The sequence below is a fragment of the Aricia agestis genome, chromosome 5 (genome assembly GCF_905147365.1).
Source record: "Aricia agestis chromosome 5, ilAriAges1.1, whole genome shotgun sequence".
Classification (NCBI taxonomy): domain Eukaryota; kingdom Metazoa; phylum Arthropoda; class Insecta; order Lepidoptera; family Lycaenidae; genus Aricia; species Aricia agestis.
The window spans coordinates 15,203,112-15,225,464 of NC_056410.1; the positions used below are offsets into that span (position 1 = coordinate 15,203,112).

The window sequence follows — 22,353 nt, forward strand, 5'->3', positions numbered from 1 at the left end:
GCGCTGCGCCCCGACCCGTGAAAGTGTGCGCGAACCTTTATAAAGAATACTTTTATCCAGGAAAAATGCACGGTTCCCACGCGACGAATTTTGGCGTAGTAATATTACAATCTAGTAATTAGCTGCTTACTAACCGCCTAATAGTTAAAACACTAATATAATTAACCAATAATTAAGTTGTTTGTTTGCAAAGTAATAATAAAATAACTAATAATCGTTGTGTTCCTGTATGCTGCGGCCGCACATGCGTTGTGCTTCGTGCGTGAGACTTGAGAAATTGAGATAGTATTGGACGCGATAGTAGTATATCTGCGTGTATCGTCACGAAGCTGCTAATGAGTAGCAGCTTCGTGACAATAGACGCATGTGCGGCCGCGGCATTAGCCAGACGTATATTGTTCGAAACTTATGGCTCTACATTTTAAGAGGATTTCACACCGCCGTTTTTCCATACAAACGCTGTCGCCTGTTTCCTCCCTGGATAATGCCGGTAGAGTTAAGATTTTTTTCCTGAATATCTATAGCCACTATTAGCATGTCCCTATGTTTTCTTTTTTTTCATAATTTAATTATTAAAAAAGATAAGAACGTCCAAAAACCCAAAAAAATGGCCAGTTTTTATCTCTGTGTTCAAACACCCAGAAAACAAAACTGGCTAGAATATACAAAAAAAATAAAACATAGGAACACAGCTCAAGCCTTGCTTTAATTCTTAATGAAAAAATTACTTAAATCGGTTAAGTTTTGGAGAAGGAATCAGCGGACAACGAATCGAAGATTTTCTGTTCTTTTATTAGAACTTTTGTCGTGTTGTCTCTATCGCGCTCTGCGGTGGGAGACTTGAGTTGGTGAGACAGCAATACATTTTCAAATACCTATTTTCAATTTCTCTCGCCCCTGGTGTATCCTCTTAAGGATTATTTCTTTATATTTTTTATAATGGTATCAATAAAGCATGTATGGAGGTGGAACAATCATATTAACATAATGAAGTAGAATTAAAACAAAATATATGAAGATAGAAAACTAATGTGACTCAAAGATTAAAAACTAAAATAGTTATGACTTATGTGTATTATCAACTGAGGTCTGAGAGTGAAAAATCTTCGAACATTGAAATTACAGAGAATATATTTTATAGATTTTTCTCACGAGTCGTGTTGTTTGAAATCTCAAATTTCCAGCCAGGTAATGGCACCATTATTTCCCCTGTCCGATAAAATAATAAGATAGATACGGATTGGGGATAGAGTCAACGGAACCATACCTCTTTCCTATAGCCTGTGTACTTAAAATATGAAAGTGCATGTGAAAGTTCGCTCGAAACATAATAATATACGCGACCTTGTCACATCTATGATGAAACGTGATGAGCGAACGAGATGAATGCTGTACATTGTACAATGCTCACATCGTCGATCTTGATATGGGAATGCCCGGTGGGACGCGACGTGTGTGCGTCGAATAGTACCAGGGCAACAGATATTCATAGGGGTTCTAGTTTTAACTTTTAAATAAACTCTGTAGCTCTGAACTAATAGTCTTTATTCCAATGACATTAATATTATTATTTATTATGTTCCTTAACCCTAGATCCTTATTTTCCGACGCTTGTTAGTTGTTACTAACCTTCGTCGTTTCGACTACGGCACTTTAGAAACGCGATTAAAAGGTGTTAATTAAATGAAATGTTTACAGTTTTGTTTTTATTTAATGGAAGTGTTGTATTCAAAATATTTATAGTACTTCAATAAAGTGATATTATGGCATATTTATTACCTTAATAGCCTTATAATTGAGATCATAGCTTGCATGATATGTCAACAATTTAAATCAACAACTTATGACGATATTGTGGAAAACAATTTTAAATTTAATAAAATTATGAATGCGAAAGAAAATGAAAATTAGTTTAAAAAATTAGTAATTGATATGTTTGTGGCTTATACCAAGTTTGTGCTCTTCGCACACCGATTTTTGCACTTGTTGCAAATACTTTTAGGACATAAGCCACATGTTTTTCTTCTTTTTGTACAAGAGGTACATGAGCTGTACTATTTTTAACAGTTTCTATCGTGGAAATGGCAGTATTACGTCTTTACAAACATTTTATATGACCATCCGTTACGTAAGCTGGATCAATTCCGATAATATCGGAAAATATGGATTATGGTCTTCTTTCTCACTCCCTGATGAATTTTGATTAGCGGCTAGCGCTTTCGTCTAACAATAACATCCAAAGTATTGCAGTTACAATAATAATATTCAATATTATTAAAATAAAAACGCGCGTCGCGTCGTGTTTATACTAACCCTCGTCGTTTCGACGAGACGTGGTTGCTGGTATGGCGCTAACGTACAAAATACTACCGTCCGTCGCGAAGGCAATGGGTCGATAGAGATTAGCTAGAGCAGCCTTTCCCAAAGTGGGCGATATTACCCCCTTGTGGGCGCTGAAGGTCTAAAGGAGGGCAGTGTGGGACTCAGAAAAAAATGGGGGCGTTGTGTGGACACTAGGAGGGTGATTTATTTCATCTAGATTCATTCTAAATTGAAACAAAGGGGGCGCTAAAATACATGTATAATTTGTTCTCAAAGTGGGCAGTTGACAAAATAAGTTTGGGAACCCTTGAGCTAGAGTTGGTATGGAAGTAGTGCGATCGCGCGCGCAAAAGATAGAACGAATTTTTTAAAACCGCGTCGTCGAATCGACGAAGGTTAGTAATCTAGGGTTAAAGTTTAGTCTATTCCTACGAATAATATTTATATAGGTCTACCAGAATCTGATGGCAAATTTTGACAGTAGATTTTCAAAAAATATCCTTGATCATTGGATTTTTTTTTTATTTGCATGTTTCACACACAGAATAAGCCGCTAAAGGAAAAAAAAGAATCAAAATATTTTATTCCTATTACCCCGGTATTGCTAGAGTCAAATTATTTTCTCACTTTTTGCCATCTGATTCTCGTAGACCTATAGTTTTTAGGTCTACTCCAATATCCAATGAGATGTCGGTAAAAATATATTATGTCAGATTCCGGAGATTTACAGGATAATTATCTTTTATAACATTACTATTTAATTGTTGTTTAATAAAAGAATCAAGGACACAAATTATACTTTCTTTTCTTCTCTTGCTCATTTCATATTTTAATTACTTAATGAATACTGATATCGAATACTTAATATAATATTTTAAATTATTTTAATATTATTACATGAAATATTATTTTTGTATGAGATGTTCAGCTACGTTTTCTCAAGTTGAGATCTGTATTTCAGCTTTCCCTAATCATATTATTTTCTTTACGTAACTATGATATTATGTTAACTGTATTTATAGCTAGAATATACCGACGTATGCTATTATTTTATGAACAATTGTTGTTTAATAGCTTAAAGAAGTTAATTGCGTAATAATTGAACCTACGTAAGAAATAATATCCTCTTCAACTTCACCTATTGTCACCTACTTAGGAATCAGGGTGTGTTGGATACAGAACTTACAGACTAACTTCCTGCAGCGATAAATTTACTTTTAGTTTCCAAATCGGGAAGATTTCTTCTTTTTTATGTTGTCTTAGTATTCAATAACAGGATGCATGGTGCGCTTAACACGAAACTAGATACCTCTCCGTCACATATCCATAGCAAATACTAGAAGAAAAGAGATGGAACATGCATTTTTATTTTTATTTAAGTCTCCCTGGTCTAGTATTGGGTGGATGTAGGGATACTGAGACGCTGTCTCTGTCCTGCGCATGTAATATATACGGCGCGGGATGAGATAGCAATAGGGATCATAGAAAAACTATTATTGATGTGTGCATACGTGCAAACTGGACTCTAGAGATACGTGTGCTACATACGGGAATACTAGCCTAGACTCGCTAGCCACTTCTTATATCCTAGTACTTTCTAAGAACATCTAATGCTCCTAGGAATTCTAATCAAAGTGTTAACTCGATTTCTTTCAACGGACGTTGAAAATAATGCTCCTATCAATCTAGGTTATCTAGGATACTTAAAAACTTGTCAAATACTAAGTCGTTTTATCTGTTAAACATCTTTTATTATTTAACAACCTCCTTTTGATTAGTTAATTATAATTTTCTGATAATCAGTATCGACAAACCAAAGTTCATAATCAGATTTTTTTTTACAGTAAAGTTACTTGTTAAGTAGGTAATACAAAATAAATTTAAAAAAAACTTGTGAAAGAAATAGTAATTCAGCGACATCTCACATTATTTATCATAATACAATCGACATCATTAAATACGTGAGCCAAAAACTTTGTATCCCTTTTGACGAAAAACGGAGAAACGTAGGTGGATGAAATTTTGCACAGTTATAGTTTACATGGTGAAGGAGTGCATCGAGCTAATATTATTTTGAAATTATGCTTTTATCATACATTTTTTTAACAAATAAAACACACACACTAGGAAAAATGACAGATTTTTGAGTGACAAGCCTATACATACGAACATACGAATTATACTCTTTTTTTGTGGTTGAAGTCTGTTGACAACAAGGTGACAAATTTAAAATGGATTATAGTTTTTTTTTAATGAATCTTAGCTACTATTAGACAATGCTTATACAGCCAGTCTGAGATCAGCTGAGCCCCAGAGACAAGAGTTGAAAAAATATGATAAAGTCAATATTTTTTTACAAAATATAGGTAGTAGTCCTAATATCGTTGAAACTAAGGTCGAATTTCGGCCATTGGGCGATCTCTAGTTTTTGTTAATTAACATCATAAAATATGAGTTTAAATCAATAGAAAAAATTGATTTAAGTAATTTAAACTCTATTTTACAGTATATTATGTATGTAGACTGTAAGTAAGAATTTAAAATGTAGACCGTAAGACTCTAAGTACATAGACACAAAAGTAAAAATATTAAATATGTAATAATAATTTATAAACTTACCTAAAACGAAGCATCCTGTCAGAACACCAACGATAGAGAACATCTTAAATTGCATTGCACTGCCGCTGTATTCGGTAACGACAACTTTTTCGTCGCCGCATTTGTTTCGTAGTGTCTATGAACCACATCACTTCACAAACACAATCATAAATATATTTTGTAACTGACAACACTAACACCTCGCACGTGCCTGAAACAAGAAAATATAATTTAAAAACTTTGGTAATCTCAAGATAAAACAAAATAAATGAACGTTCAAAGTCAAATTAAAATTTTTTCGCCTAAAAATGGATCTTCTTAAGAACCAATGATATTGTACTTATACAGATATTATGTTACGTCCATACTATTTTCCGGCTTAAATCGCTTCCGAACAATTTTCAAATTCAAAATTGCAGACATTGACAAATTTGACAGATGAGTGAAACAAAAGATACGAAAACCCATTTACGTAAAAGAGACAGTTCTATTTTTAAACGTCGAATCGTATCGCTGTCTCTTTCTTCGCCTGAGCTATGACGAAAATTCGATTTTTTCCAGATTGTTCGAAAAAATAATTGAAAATGTAAATAATCGAGGTATTTATTGCAATCAAGACATGTGGTAAGAGATTCCATGTGTTTTGTTTACTTTCGAGTCATAATTGGTACATTTTCGAAAACGCACGACGTCATTTTCAATTTATTTAGGTAATACAAGACGCGGCACGTTCGTGACTGCGCTCGATGCAGACTAAACAACAGACGGCCCAATTGGGCCGTATTTGAAGCTTCACAACGCGCGCGGTAGTAACATATCTGGTTTGAGTATTTCATCATTGATAAGAACTTTAAAAGGTTACGAATTGTGTCTAAAAGTTTTCACAAACAGATTAATTAGGGCTAATTTTAACGTTGACAAAATCAGTTTGAAACTTTTTCGTTTAATAACAGTATTATTTTTATAAAAATTAAAAGTGTCTGATCGTATAATAATAATGTAAATATAATATATTTATTTAATTTATATGTTTTTAAAACATATTATGCGATCCATGCGAGTCGTATGACACGTCAAAGTACCAAGAGAACATTAACAATACAGGCTTCTTCGTTTAATTAAAAAGTAGAGACCATTAATAAGATGTATGTACTACATCTCAATGGTAGAGACTAAAGACACATAACTGTTTTGAATTAAGAAGGTACTTACTAAAAAATCTTTCAGATGATAATTTCAAACTATTCAGGTAGCGTTTTATATTATAATTCAATGAAATTTTAATAATCATTATAATGTTTGCAAACTTTACAATCGAACGGTAAAACTAAATAATAGATAATTATTTTATATCTTTATTACAGGTTCTGGTTTCAACTGGTTTATAGTAATAAATTGTAGATCAAACGGTTGTTAGTTTTTGCTGTATTTATTCCTGTGGAATTCTGTCTTAGAAATTTCTCTCTACCTGTCTGGGACTTGTCGCATTTCATTTCAAAGCAGTTGGATAATATTGTAATTATAATATTATCCAACTGCTTTTATAGTGAAAATTACTGAATGAAGTAATAATAATTTACATACAAGATTATTTTTCAATCGTCATCAAATATTGTTTTCCGTTTTGAATGGAAAACATTTACTTATTAACTACTGATTTTCGTCCGATCAGGTTTTAGGCTGGAAATAAAATAATATTAAGTCTTGAAAATTTAAAAAATAAGCGTAAAAGTATATCTACTTTATTTTTCAAAATGATCAGAGCCTTAACAATAGTTTAGACTTTAGATACGTCAGATCTCTTTGAAATCTGCTCAGCAAATTTCGATAAACCAAATCCTCACCTCTCACATTTAGTAGTACCTACTAGGAGATACATAAAACACAAGATGTGTGGATCTAGGTTGTGTAAAGTATGGCCCTTTAATATGTCATCGGCTTCAGAGAAATGATTTCTCTGCACTCATGTGAAAGCAGCCGCGTCGCAACAATAATTATTGAGCTCTATTTGTTGCATTGAAAGCTATTGAAAATCATAGTCCATTCAATTCATATCTAAGATCTAAATGTTAAAATTGAATTATTGTATGATCACGTGACGTGACGTGACACGTCTTTATTGTTTTAATGCATGAATTTAAATTAGGTGTATGATGTATCGTCTTCATCGTTAACATTATTTTTTTATCCTAAAATGAAATGCACTTTAGGAATCTACTTGATAGAGGACTTTTTAGGTTTCCACTGACTAACCATAAAGTGTCGATTTTATAATTATAGCGGATTTTTTAAAATGTTGTATATTTATCGAGTGATTGAGAAAAAACTAATTTGGCGATGAATCCGCGTAGTTCTTTTTCACCTGGCATATGAAAGACGGGCGTGAGTGTGAAGAGAGAAGGACGATGTTTGATTTTGGGGGTTAGTCGCGGCTCCTCTTAATTCCCAGCCACGCATAATTGTTTACAAGGGCATGTCCGCACTGCGAATTTTAATCGCGCGGATTTTTTTCGCACTTCTGTAACAACATAACACATTGAATTTTATGAGAGTAACCGCACTTGCGATAAAAATTTGGCTACAATTTAATATAATATAGGTACTTTTTTTAAATAAATTTGCGCGAATAAAATTTGCGCAATTATTAATATTCGCAGTGCGGACAGTCCATTAACCTATCAAGCCCCAAAAAGACACCGGTGACCGCGACAACAATAGAATAACAATAGATTTCCAAGAATCCGCGATCGAAGGAATCGTCATCTCTTTTCCAAATCCCATGTGCCTTTGTTACTACGTTGACGCGACTGTCCCATATTAGCGTTGCCGCGGCCACACTCAGAAACGAATATTTATTAGTTATGACTCTGAAATTAACTGAAGATTTTCACAAACGCCGCACACATTATCTGTCAAATTGAAGTGTAATATGTCTCTGAGTGCGTCAGTTTAATTCCTCCCTTTTAACAATCTATCTCTGGTTTGACATACGACCGATCGCAGCTAACATTGAATTGACATCTATATAATATAACATATAAAACTCAAAGGTGACTGACTGACATGGTGATCTATCAACGCACAGCCCAAATCACTGGACGGATCGGGCTGAAATTTTGCATGCAGGTAGATGTTATGACGTAGGCATCCGCTAAGAAAGGATTTTGATAAATTCCAACCCCAAGGGGTTAAAATAGGGGATGAAAATTTGTATATAATAATACATACTTCTTAACGCAAGCAAAGCCGCGGGCAAAAGCTCGTTAAATATATGTCTCTAATACCTAATGAGAGCTATTCCTATCTCTAGTAGGGCAAAACCAGAGATAGATCAATTAATATTGGGAACGGCTGTTAATTAAGAATGCCATGCTAATTTTTATCTGCATCATCATGTCTTTCCCATGGGCCTTCATTAATATTTTCTACGTCGTCACACCTTTCCGTTAATATTATACAGTGTGTAACAAAAATAAGTGATAATACTTTAGGGTGTGTACGTGTTCCTTGTAGAGAGTTCACTGTGAAAGTAGCAGCGCTGAAAGACGAAAAATTTTTTTCACTTTTGTATAGGCAAGGGCCGGAGCGTCACGAGTTTCCTCATACAAAAGTGAAATTTTTTTTTGTCTTTCAGCGCTGCTACTTTCACAGTGAACTCTCTACAAGGTACACGTACACATCCTAAAGTATTATCACTTATTTTTGTTACACCCTGTATAGCGTTAATATTTTAATCTCAAAGTTAGATCATTGATGGTTTTTTGTCGTTCCAGTATTGATCCACTTGACCACGATCACTAGACCGTACCGCTGGCTTTCTCTAAAAAATGGACCAATTCCAAACGCCATTACAATCTGATCACTGTTTGTAGAAAGTACTTGTGCAATCTACTAATATGTACTCCTTGGAAAACTTTGGTTGTCTTTGAATATTTTCACATTTGTCTATGGGTTCTTACTTATTAGGTAAATCTTTATGTATCATACTTAAATCATATTAATTAATAGCATAAAATGTTCTACTTTTATCAATTCATCATGATGCATTGTTTTGAAATCCAAAAAGAAATATAATTAAGTATCTGAGCTAAGTATCAGTTTGTTACCTCTACAAACTTAAATGGTAAATATTTTGACGGTATACAATATATTATATACATTGAGTCCCGGGAAAAGGCATAGATAGTTGTGATCCCGGAATTTCTTTCTTTCTTTATAAACAAACTTTAGTGCAATCAAGTTGCAGTTGGAAGTATACTTCCAACTTAATTGCACTGAAGTTTATCGAGGAATCTTCACTTGAGTAAAACCCTCAGACGTCTTGTTTAAAAACTATTAAGAGAAATAAAACCAGGTTCAAAATTATTTCATGTCTACAAAATAATTAGAACCAAGCCGTGTGAAATACATAGTGCAATATTAAATTACCTTTATCTTGAATCCTTGCTTATTTCTTAATAGGTCGGCTCAGCCAAGCGTAATCACCACAACACAGCTCAGATGAAATAGTTATTAATGTATTAAAATTATTAATATTGATATTAATAATAATTAAATACCTTGTTTTAATAAACTTCTTAGATAGTTATTATATCGAAATTTCAATTACCATTTTTAGGGTTCCGTACCTAAAGCGTAAGAACGGGACCTTATTACTAAGACTTCGATGTCTGGACTGTCCGTCTGTATGTGTCCAGGCTGCAACTCAAGAACTGCGCTAATACTTAGCTAGAGAGTTGAAATTTTCACAGATAATGTATATCTGTTGCCGCTAATAAAAATACTAAAAATAATAAAAAATACTAAAAACAAAATAAAATCAATATTTAAGGGGAACTCCCATATAACAAACGTGAATTTTTTGGCCTTTTTTGCTCTATATAAATAATGGCAACAGGTAAGTACTTTTCCACAAAATCCTTAGTTATATGTGTACTTTAATATTTAATAATAATATTAAAATAAAATAAAAAAAGTGAGGGGAGCTCCCATATAAAAAACATAATTTTTGGTCTAATTTTGCTCTATACTGGTACGGAACATTTCTTGCGCGAGTCCAACACGTACTTGACCGATTATTTACCTACTTCTTAACTAAAATTTACCAGTTGAAAATTTAATAAACCAGGTCACGATTAATAATTAATTTCTAACAGTTTTATGAATTTAGAGTGAACTTATACTTATATACTCTACTAATAATAATAAATGATTTCAGTAGTACAGAAAGGGTTCGTATAGTTTACAATAATAATTTTTTTTTAAATTTCAATAAAAAAATAGCATTTTTAGCATTTTTAAAAGAAAGAGTATTTTTACAAAGGGATATGTTCATAAACTTACATAACTAATATATAATATTACAAGATGTCCCGCGCGGCTGCGCCCGCGTAAATTATGAATTATACAGAAACCGTACATTTTCCTATAAAAAATATTTCCCCCGTTTTCCCACATTTTCCTGGGTTTCTTCGGTCGTATTAGTCTTAGCGTGATAATATAATATAGCCTATAGTCTTACTCGATAAATGATCTATCTAACACTGAGATAAGTTTTTAAATCGGACCTGTAGTTTCTGAGATTGACGCGTTCAACCAAAAGTAGGTATAGATTTTTTTTAATTATCGCTTGACAAACTCGAGTCTCGATCTAAAAGACTATGAAATGGTATAATATGATAGTGATGATGATGATGATGAAGAATGTAATTTGCATAGTAGCATATGCTTTCTGTTCTTAAAACAACGCCGAAACTCCCAAACTTGTATCTATAAAGAATCAGGAGTTCTCTCAGCACCTTCTGAACCACGGTATACCAGGTATATCTCGGTGCAAAATCTTACTTGTTGGTAGCATATGCTTAGAATACTTCTCACGAAACCAAAGTCACCACATGTTTCCCTATAAGTTTTGAGGAGTTCCCTCGATTACTTATGGATCCTTCATCAGATCACCACTTTTGTGAATATAATACCAAATTGGGATGATACCCTATATACCAAAAGAAAATTTTTGAAAATCGGTTAACAAACGGCGGAGTAATCGTTGAATATAAGAAAACGAACATAACACCTCCCCCATTTTGAAAGTCGGTTAAAATTGTAGCCTATGTGTTATTCTGTAATTATTGTAAAGTTTCATTAAAATCCGTTCAGTAGTTTTTGCGTGAAAGAGTAACAAACATCCATACATCCACACATCCATACATCCATACATCTAAACAAACTTTCGCCTTTATAATATTAGTAGGAGTAGGATTAGTAGGAAGTAGGATTATGATGAAAAACAAAGGGGTTACAATATCTTGAAAAAGGTTAACCTTTTAGTTACCTTGGATTGTCGTTTCTCTCTATTCTCGTATTTAGGAAAGCAACGGAATGGTGTTTCATTGTAAGCGGGCTCCTAGACGATCAATTTTTTTGCGCAATATCACACACGATATTTATTATATTACACGCTACCTAATATTATATTATATTCTGTGACGCTACCTAGCTTTTATACTATTGTATATAATTACTGTACTTATGTTTAATAAAGTTAATAATAATAATAATCTTCACGCCACATCAGTCTGGCCCCATGCTAAGTAGTCTAAGTACCTGTAGGACTTGTGTTACCGGTACCAGACAACGGAAATATATTCAATACTTTTATATTATACATATATTTAAGATTTTTATTATATCATACATATTATATTTATTACACATCCAAGACCCAGGAATATGGAAAACTTTTTGTTCCGTCGGCGGGATTTGAACCCGCGACCCCCGGCTTGCGCTACCAACGCGCCACCAATTGAGCCACAGAGGTCGTCGACAATTTGAATTTGAATTGAACAACTTATTTGACAAGATTGAAAGGCGGCATTTAATATTAACCCTATTACGGTCAATAATATTGCACAATACGTGATATTGCACAATAAAATTGAGCGTCTAGGGGCCCACTTAAGTTACAATTTTACTTCGATTGGTACTGGTTGGTAGCAGTGGACCAAACAAAGCATAAACGTCATAATAATATTATCTAGATTACATATTACATAGTAAGTACAACCACGTTAATAAGATATAACTATTACTACACGGAACACATTAAAACTACGTTTAATCGTAGCAAAGCATGCTTACAACTATTCAATCGATTTTTTCTGCAGATTACGTAACAAATAAATTAAATATTTCTTATAGAGTCGGATTTTTTGTTCGGAAACTTGTGATAGTCATTGCTCAGTGCTAAGCATTTCAATGGAAATAATTCAGAAGACATCGTAAGGGGTGAAGCCAAATGAGCGTTTTGTGATTCGTGACTTGTGAGTCGCAGAATTTCGGTCGCGTAATTTATTTTTAAAAGCTTTTATTTAACTTGCTCTGTATAAATGTATGTATGTTGCGGTGGAATTTCGAAACTCAATTTTGAAGTTAGTAGATATATTTAACCGATTGAGCTTTTTCATACTGCGGGGCTAAAATGGTCACATTTAGCAATTCCTCTCAATCAATTCAGCAAATGAATTGTCAAAACTGTCAAACTGACAAATGTCAAATTAGTACAAAAATACAGAAATGAATTGCAAGCAGAGTTGCATTTTGCGATTTTAGAAAAATGAATCATATTATGATTCATATCATGATTCTTCAAAGCGACCATTTTAGCCCCGCAGATCTGACTCACAAAATAATTACGCTCGTGTAAATGAAGTGGAGTTTTGTATGAAATTGAATGCAGCAGAATTTCTGCCGACCGCAATTCTGCGACGAGTCAACTCACGACTCACAAAATTATGCTCGTTTGGCCTCACTCTTTGGTTCGATTACTATCCGCCCGAATGTGCGGTTTTGCATTTCATCGCGATCGCGCCGGCCGCCGCTATTTAAATAAATCGTTACAAACATTAATTGCTTGTAATCTCGAGACCAGCGGGGCTAAAATGGTCACATTTAGCAATTCCTCTCAATCAATTTCTTCTTCTTTTTTATTAATGGCTCCTTTGTGAGTCGCCAGTATCGGAGTGTTTTGGCGAAGACCTGAATCAATTTAGCAAATGAATTGTCAAAACTATCAAACTGACAAATGTCAAATTAGTACGAATTACTAGACATGAATTGCAAGCAGACTTGCATTTTGCGATTTAAAAAAATGAATCATATTATGAATCATAATATGACTCTCCAAACGACCATTTTAGCCCCGCTGTACTCTGTAGCCGTCAAACCGCGCTTTTGGGCGGATGCAGTGCCGTAAATAGCCTTTTTTGCGCCCTGTGCCGTGTGCGAGATTCTATAACTGTTTCTTTTTTAGATATTATAGGTACCCGAGCAATGCTACGTATAGGCCCCTCCGGTCTGGCCATTCTTGCGTCCCCCCAGAATCTACGCCCTGTGCCTGGGCACTGGTGGCACCGCCCTATTTACGGCACTGGGCGGATGCATATAAATCCAGTCTAAGCCGATGTAAAACATCTACATATCGAGGCTTAAGACTCAAAACATGTATCAAGATACGGTTCATAAGCTTATTGAAATGCCTAAGTTGTTTTTTTTTTTATTTACCGATATTTCAGTAACTCTTAAAGTAAGCTAAACAGAGCAATTCTGACTTTAAGCTTAATAATTATTGCTAATTGCACTTTAGTACATGCCATTAGAGAGTAAAATTTGCGAAAACTGAGCCATTATGACTTTAAATTAGTCAGTAAATCACCTCACAGAAGCAGCAGTTATGAAAAATTTTGCTCATGAATAGGGTTGTCAAAACAGTTTTTTTCCGACTACACAAAAATGATATTTTGTAAAAATGTAACAAAACTGAATTCTATTTGCTAAATATTATAAGTTAAATTATATTCACCGATTTCATTAATTATTACAATTAAGTATATAATATTATGGTTAATGTTGATTTGCATTTTATTTCCTTAATTACCAGTAAGTACTTACTATATCTTAAATTAAAGTAAGTAATTACAAACAAGTAATATATTTTAAAGATAATTTTGTACGCAAACTCCTAGTTTCGCAACATATGACGTAACGGAAGAGAAAGTACCGTCATAAAAGAGCGGTTCAGTCATTAGGGCGTAGAAAGTTTATCAAAATGTAGATGCAATGATGACTGACAGTAATTGCTAATGCATTTACTGACTAATAAAGTCAATAGCATTAAGTGAATAGCAGAAAATTTAATAGCATAAAAATGAATAGCATTTTGATAGTAAACTGCTTTATCATTAGCAGCAATGATATTTAAGATTTATGACAATTTAATTAGAATTAACTGTAGAATAAGTGATATAAATGTGTATGAATCTTCATTCGATTTCATTTCTTGCTAAAATTTTTTTTTTTTTATGAAATAAGGGGGCAAACAAGCAAACGGGTCACCTGATGGAAAGCAACTTCCGTCGCCCATGGACACTCGCAGCATCAGAAGAGCTGCAGGTGCGTTGCCGGCCTTTTAAGAGGGAATAGGGTAATAGGGGAGGGTAGGGATGGGAAGGGAAGGGAATAGGGGAGGGTAGGGAAGGGAATAGGTTAGGGGATTGGGCCTCCGGTAAACTCACTCACTCGGCGAAACACAGCGCAAGCGCTGTTTCACGCCGGTTTTCTGTGAGAACGTGGTATTTCTCTGGTCGAGCCGGCCCATTCGTGCAGAAGCATGGCTCTCCCACGTATATTGTATCCAATTTGATAAAATATTCCGAGATAGGGAGTCGAAGTGTCTCCTTAGGAAACTCTATCAAAATCGGCTCAGCGGTGTAATACTGAAGATATTATGACAGACAGGTAACAAATGTAATATATTTCCATACTATTATAATCAAATTGCATAGCTGATATGGTTTTCACAACTAAACTTATTTTATTTTTTTCCAAAAAAAATGTTTACTGAGAACTAAATAAATTAACAGTACCTACACCTCGTCAGTATTCAGGCAATCCATAAAACACCAAACTTCACTGTTACGTCATATTACACAACAATCACTAACCAATAAACTTTAAAAAAACAAATTTTCCGTCACTTGGCTACAAGAACCGCGTCAGTTGCGTTGCCGGATCTCGACTGACTGAGGATCGTACAATTCACTTGCGTATGCGTTTGCTGATAGGGCTGTCACTTAACAGTTTTTGGCCATTGGCCTGTATATTCACTGCTAAGACTATAATGGACTGGATTTCCCAAACCGCTTTTTTGCGCGGCAAGGCTGAAAACTATCTTATTTTTGCAAGATATCGTTTTCATTTTATGATTTTAAAAGTAAAACATAACGCTTATAATTTGGGCCTATACTTATTTTTTAAAAATAATTATTATTTTCCAAGAAAATAAACATAAATAGGCGATTTCCAATTTTGGTGGCTTGTCGCCGAACTATTTTACTCAATATCTAGATCGATTAATAGAAAACTTGATACTGGATTAGATTTTTATTTTTATGTAGTCGTTTTATATAGTTGACTCTTCAATATATATGAATTTTATTGTACTAACTTTTGTAGTTGAGTTTTTATGACATAGTTTAGGTCTGTCGCGGAGAATTTTTAATTTTGGTGGGATTTACGAAACGTTGTTTCTACAAAATACCATTAATCACATAAGCATAAAAAATACGCCATTTACTTCATTCAGCCACACGCTAACCAGTTTAGGTGGTGGCTGTGGGCTAGGTCGTACCAGTTTCCAGCCAGAAATGAAAGAAAACCGTTTTAACACAAAACCCCCGATTTTATGCAATTTTGGTGTGCTTAAATTATCCTACTTGTGGCGATAATATAATCATGTTGTTATTTTGAATATCAGTAGAGTTTTGGTTTATTTATAGTAAAGTTAACGTGATATAACTTTAGTGCACGTAGTTTTTTTTTGTTAAGATTATTTTTCTCGCAAATTCCAATTTTGGTGGGTAAGAGGGTGTGTAAAACATTATTTTTACAAAATACCATTGATTTATGAAGCATAAAAAATACGCCATTCACTTCATTCTGTCACAAGCTAACTCGTCTAGGTGGTGGTTGTCGTACCAGTTTCCCGTAAACACCTTATCTCTAATTTTGGTGGAAACAAAAATTTCCACCAAAATTATACAAAAATGCAAGTTGTTGAAATCCACTTCAGGCAGGTTCAAACAAAGTTATAGCCGAAAAGAAAAAAAACTTGAAAAGCAAATATTGCTGCTGTTCTTACGAAAAAAATGTATGTATGTATAAAAAAATGTGTATATGTAGCTAGAAAAATGTCAGTGAAAAAAATACCAGGGGTCGGTTCGCATTGCAACGTGATGTGTTTAATACACTATTCAAAACTAAACTTTAGTTACCTATTTAACTTAGTTGTGTAATCACAAGATACATTTTAAGTTGACAGACTTGCCCACAAGGTGTTGAGCCTTCTGTTCTAATTTTGAATGTCATATTTAAAAAAAACCACAGCCGAACATATTATAACCTCCTCCTTTTTGGAAGTCGGTTAAAAATGCATTGCAATCTGCAATACCGACTCTAACACGGCTAACATATAATGAAGAGATTTAACATAACGAGAATGTCGTATAGATTCTTGTTGCAACTAGAAAGCGGCAACCCTATTTACGGTAGCGAGTTAAGACATACCAATTATGTACCCCACCACAATTGTCATACACAATCTAATTTGAACACAATGCGGACGTGTTAATGTTCAAAATTGATAAACAAATAGCGTCCCATCGATTAAGCCACCGACATACACTTTTTACTTTTTTTTAGAAACGTTTGGGTTTGGGAAAATCTCGATAAGTGATTGCTACTTATTATAATGGTATAGCGTTCAAACGGCGAAATGAGGCACAAAACTTTACATAAAATATCATAATTTGTATGAAAATCTCTCTCTTTATTTGATTTGCATTGCAAAATATGATAAGAAAATAACGTAAGCTACGAATTATAAAAAATATTATTATTCGTAGCAAGTAGGATACCCGTAAGCCTCAACTGTTTGGAAGTTAGGCAGTACGTCAAAGAAGTTCCTAAGTTGGCGAGAAAATTGGCCTAGATAGCAGATGTGATGTTATGTAAATTTCGAAGACGGCCCAGCTTTGCCAACGCGGAGTAAAAAAAAAACTATTCATATTTCCACAGCCTAGTAGGCAGCCTTCCTTTTGTAGATGGGCCATATTTGCTTACCTTAAAAAAACAATTATTATGCAATCCACAAATCACGTTTAAGGTTAACCCAAAATAAACTATAAAAGCGTAAAGTGTGAGAAAAGATTTTATCATCCTTATAACGTTAAATGTTTTTGTAAATACGATACGGTTAAAAAGCACCGCGACCGTTACCTCAAGTCAGTGACCATCGCACGTGCGGGTTTACACTTTATAGTCAGAGCGAGTCGATAGACATTGTTATTACGTCATAGAAAAAGGCATCTAGTATTTTTGAAGTGACTTCCAAAATAGAGGTCGGCTAGGCAAAGGGACCCCTTTGCCTATGATTGATGACCATCAATCATCATTCAAAAGCTTATACAGAACAAACGTGGGAGAGCCATGCTTCGGCACGAATGGGCCGGCTCGACCGGAGAAATACCACGTTCTCACAGAAAACCGGCGTGAAACAGCTCTTGCGTTGTGTTTCGCCGAGTGAGTGAGTTTACCGGAGGCCCAATTCTCTACCCTATTCCCTTCCTTACCCTCCCCTATTCCCTTCCCTTCCCATCCCTACCCTCCCCTATTACTCTATTCCCTCTTAAAAGGCCGGCAACGCGCCTGCAGCTCTTCTGATGCTGCGAGTGTCCATGGGCGACGAAAGTTGCTTTCCATCAGGTGACCCGTTTGCTCGTTTGCCCCCTTATTTCATAAAAAAAAGAACAGGCAGGCACAGCTGTTACTATCTATATGCCAATTTTTAACTGGCTCTGGCCCACCACCTTTAGGGTGAAGACCTAGCCTGTATTGGAAGGGACTGTTAATTTTCGCTTTTGCGACGGTCGCCTGCGCAGGTCCAAAAAAGTGCACAGGTCTATTCCCACAGACATTCCGGTCTGCATGCGCTAGCAAACCTGCACAGGTGGATCTCTCCGGTAGACCGTAGCGTGTATGGCTTACATAAGAGACTAGCTCGGGCTCACGCCTCTTGGCATCGGCATATAGATAAAGCCTAACTCTAAAAGCTTATGCAAACCTAGTATTTTTGAGAAAATATTTTAAAATTTAAACTTTAACTCTACACTCATAGAGCTCATCTTACAAGCCTGGTATTTTCTCTTTAATTTTGAATGAAACGGTAGTGACACCAAATTATTCCTATATTTTTCATTTAAATAGTTTGACTTCTGTAATAAATATCTACATTATATTATTGTGACTGCTCAAAACGTTTGGAAAGAGATAATTTTAAATCTCTCTTGATAATATTAATAATGAGATTTATTCTTGTTTTTAATTAATTCTAATTAGAAGACAGCTTTGATAGCAATCAAGTAAAATGCCGTAAGCAAATTTTTGAAGACCTCCAAAAGGTACTTTTTGTCCACCCGCAAAAATAAAAAGAAAATGGCTGGTATTGTTAAACTTAAGTATTAATAATTAATGAATGCACGAAAAGAAAATAATACATAAAATATAAAATTTATTGGTATGCCACATTTTCATTTAGAAGTATTTAGAATCTGAATTATAAAATAAATAATAATCGCACCCCTAGGCTAAAATCCTTTGTCTTCGCCGAAAAACGAGTTACATTTTCAAGGATATTATCCTAGCTATTGATGGATCCATAAACACGCAAGGAAAAGTCCGTTATTCTCGAATCTCGAACTCTACAATCGTTACTCTCAAAATAGGGCCACCCATCACAAGATGTAGACCCTACATTTAGACCCTACATCTTGTGATGGGTGACCCTATTTTAAGAGTAGCGATTGACTGCGAATAGACTGCGCTGTGACATTTGACAGTTGACAGGTCATGGTGATGAATGCAAGACAAACGGTACTGCAGGTTCAGTGTAGAAAATACGTCTGTATTTTAAAGTGGTCCCTCACCGCGAGCATTGCGTGTATTGTAATTTGTAACATTATATTCGACTTTGAATATTACATTACAATACTACCTCCCTTGCCGACGAGCATTCTCGTGTAATGTCAAATTATAGGTTGCAGGTTATATCAAAATAATAAAGTATCATTACAAGATGCTTATTGTAATGCTCGGTTCTCCTCCCTCACTGATGTAATGCTCGGCTCTGTAACGTTACATTACACGCGAATGCTGCCGGTGGGGGTTTGGTGAATGGTGATTGGTGGTGTGGAACTACACTTACAATTTTCTATGGCAATTGGCAACAAATTAGTATATAAACGTGTTAATTTACTTTCTATAATATTATAATATTTTATACTAACCCAATAGTAATTATAATAATAATGAGTTAAGGCGTAGTTAAGAACACTAAATGATCAGTATAATTCGTGACTAGGTAATGTAATTCTAATGCAGGAAACGGCTCAATTGTTTTTATGAGTGTCTTTATGACTAACTAGCGACCCGCCCCGGCTTCGCACGGGTAAAAATATATAGCCTATGTCACTCACTGAATAAATGATTAAAATCGGTTTAGTAGTTTTTAATCTATACTAATATTATAAAGAGGTAAACTTTGTTTGTTTACTCATTGATCTACTACGACTACTCGACTAAGAGCTGGCGACCAAATCGGTCATGTGGCTTCAGCTGTGTTAAAACTCCGTTAGCTACTTCCCTGAACAACCCTTTCTGATAATCTGCGTGCTGGCTGGCCGTGGCCCGTGGGCGGTGGGTGTGGGAGTAGTGCGGTGGGTTAATGAAAAATTTATGAAAAAAATATGTTCAGCAATTTTGATTTTTTTCGTCTGTCCGTCTGCCCGTCTGTCCGCTGTTTCTATAACTAGGACCGCTATAGATAGACTTCAGATCACAGATTATGTAGGTCTGTTGCCGCTATAAGACCAATACTAAAAACAAAATAAAAATAATATAATAAACGTGATTTTTTTGGCTTTTTTGGCCTTTTTTGCTCGTACTTAATCAATATTGGTAACAGCTAGGTAATAGGTATAGTAAAAAGTGGCAACATCGTCGTGTCATCCCTCTCAAATTAATCTAAGAAAAAAGGGATGACACTACGATGTTGCCACTTTTTAATTTCTTCACTTTCTTGACAGACTGTACTTACTTAATTTTTTTACACAATCCTTAATTATATTTGTATCTTAATAATTAATAACAAAATTAAAATAAAGTTAATATTTAAGGGGAGCTCCCATACAAAAAGCACAATTTTTTGTCTACTTTCGGTCTATACCAGTACGGAACCCTACGTGCGTGAGTCCGTCTCGAACGTGGCCGATTATTCATTATTATTTATTATCCATGTGAAAAAAATATAAATTTACATTAATTTATCATCGCAAACACTATTAAGTCGCTGAAACTACATTTTTCCCAATTTTAACCAAACCCTACTACTCCCACACCCACCGCCCACGACCTGCCAGCACGCAGATTATCAGACAGGGTTGTTTAGGGAAGTAGGTAGTTAACGGAGTTTTAATACAGCTAAAGCTACACGACTGATTTGGTCGTCAGCTCTCCGTCGATACTACTGATAGATATATTATTACTACTCAATAGTCAATAGTCAATACTCATAGATTTAAACTCGGCTCCAGCGAGCGCACCCCCGCCTTGGTAGCGCCCACTTCGAAACGGGCGTACATCGCAATATTTTAATTTCGCCATAACTTGTAAACCAAACGTCCAATTTTAATCATTCAAAGACCAAATATTGTCTATATAAACAGTACTTAGAGATGAAATTTATTTTGATAAGGATTATTAGCATGAGTAAAATAAATGCGTTTAAATGTAGTCCAAAAGAAATCAAGATTTTTTTATAAAAAAATGGTTGTTGTGCCTCATTTGACATAGATAGGTATAGTGTGTTGCGGACATTTTTGTAGACATTTATAAGATCTACATTTACTTAGAACATTGTATGGTTCTATCTTTTATAGTTTAGGCAGCGTACGCAAAATAAGTAAATTTTCTGGTTGTGTCGGAAAAACTGAAATATCTTACGGAACCCTATATTTTCCAAAATAAAAAGTAGCCTATGTTACTCGTAAATAATGTAGCTTTTGAATGGTGAAAGAATTTTTAAAATCGGTCTAGTACTTTTTAAGCCTATTCATTACAATTAAACAAACAAACAAACAAAGTTTACCTCTTTATAATATTAGCATAGATGAGTGCAGGCTTGTGACTTCATTATATTATATCCTTTCACCATTCTAATTACTAGTAAAATCGGATGCTGTGCATTTTTAAAACCAACTTCCTGGAATTAATTTTTCTTTTATTACCCATTCAGGCCAACGAAAGTAATTACCGGTATTTTCATATTATAACAATACTTACTTTTCATTTAGTTTCTATTCTAATCTACGTCTTTGTATTCATTGTTGATTGCATTCCAGAACAAAGCAGTCGTTTGTTTTCTAAATTAGCATTGTTGCGAGTCAGACCGCAACTTTACATGAATACTGAATGATCCAATACGATGGCAAAATGCAGAACCTTTTTTTTTTAACATGGCGCAGATGGCCACAAGTAAGGTCGGATTTAAGTTATTCTAAGGTAAAGAAGGGGATAAAATTCCACCGAACTAATTCATAATTTGATATTAGGCTGTGATATAAATAAGTAACAACATTCTTTTTACAATTATTTGAATAAAAATTTAATCAAAACAATTAACTAAGTGATAAAAATGTAGGATTGATACAGATTAATCTGGATATGAAATCAAGCGGTCGTCGCCAACTGTCAATGTAGCCAATTAGCCATAAAACCCCTATCCACATTGGGATATGATTACCACGATGTTTGTGAAGTCGACGATCGTGGGCAGTCGTGGACTTCGCAGGTCTTACTAGCCCGTCAATCGTTATGGACCAATATTATTTCCGGCCCGAATTAGTGTTTTTATATTAAATATGGAGGCAAACGAGCAAACGGTTCACCTACTGGAAAGCAACTACCGTCAGTCGTCACCCATGGACGCTCGCAACATTAGAAGAGCTGCAGGTGCGTTGCCTGCCGTTGGGTGTCAGTTGTCACTTTACAATCCCAATGATGTGTTTTCAGTCCAAAATTATCTTATGAATAGTTAAAGCTTCGTCGATTTTTTTTCCGAAAGGGTCTAAGCTACTGGTCTGGTTAAGACCATGGTAGTTTAATCGTGGCTATAACTAGTCTGTTGCTAGTTGGTTTGGAGATAAGCAATGTCGATGGGGGCTTGCCTAAACCATTTTATAGGAAAACCTGCTTTATTCGATGCGTGGAGTGCAGCTTTTCTAAAGCCTAAACCATTTTATACAAAAACCTGCTTTATTCGATGCG

At 34.7% G+C, this 22,353-nt stretch overlaps 1 protein-coding gene across 3 annotated transcripts in view; it reads right to left on the reverse strand.

The window, feature by feature from the left end:
• Positions 1-22,353, reverse strand: part of LOC121727039 (tyrosine kinase receptor Cad96Ca) — a 98,832-nt gene that overhangs the window by 57,799 nt on the left and 18,680 nt on the right. The window contains exons 1-2 of one of the 3 annotated variants that reach the window (XM_042114717.1): positions 14,847-14,981; positions 4,942-5,131 (exon numbers count right to left, since the gene is read on the reverse strand). In XM_042114717.1, coding sequence (XP_041970651.1) covers positions 4,942-4,996 — 55 coding nt within the window. In that variant the 5' untranslated portion in view covers positions 4,997-5,131; positions 14,847-14,981. Of the gene's footprint in view, positions 1-4,941; positions 5,132-14,840; positions 14,982-22,353 lie in introns of those variants that run through there. The other 2 variants (XM_042114718.1, XM_042114716.1) reach the window with 2 other exon arrangements.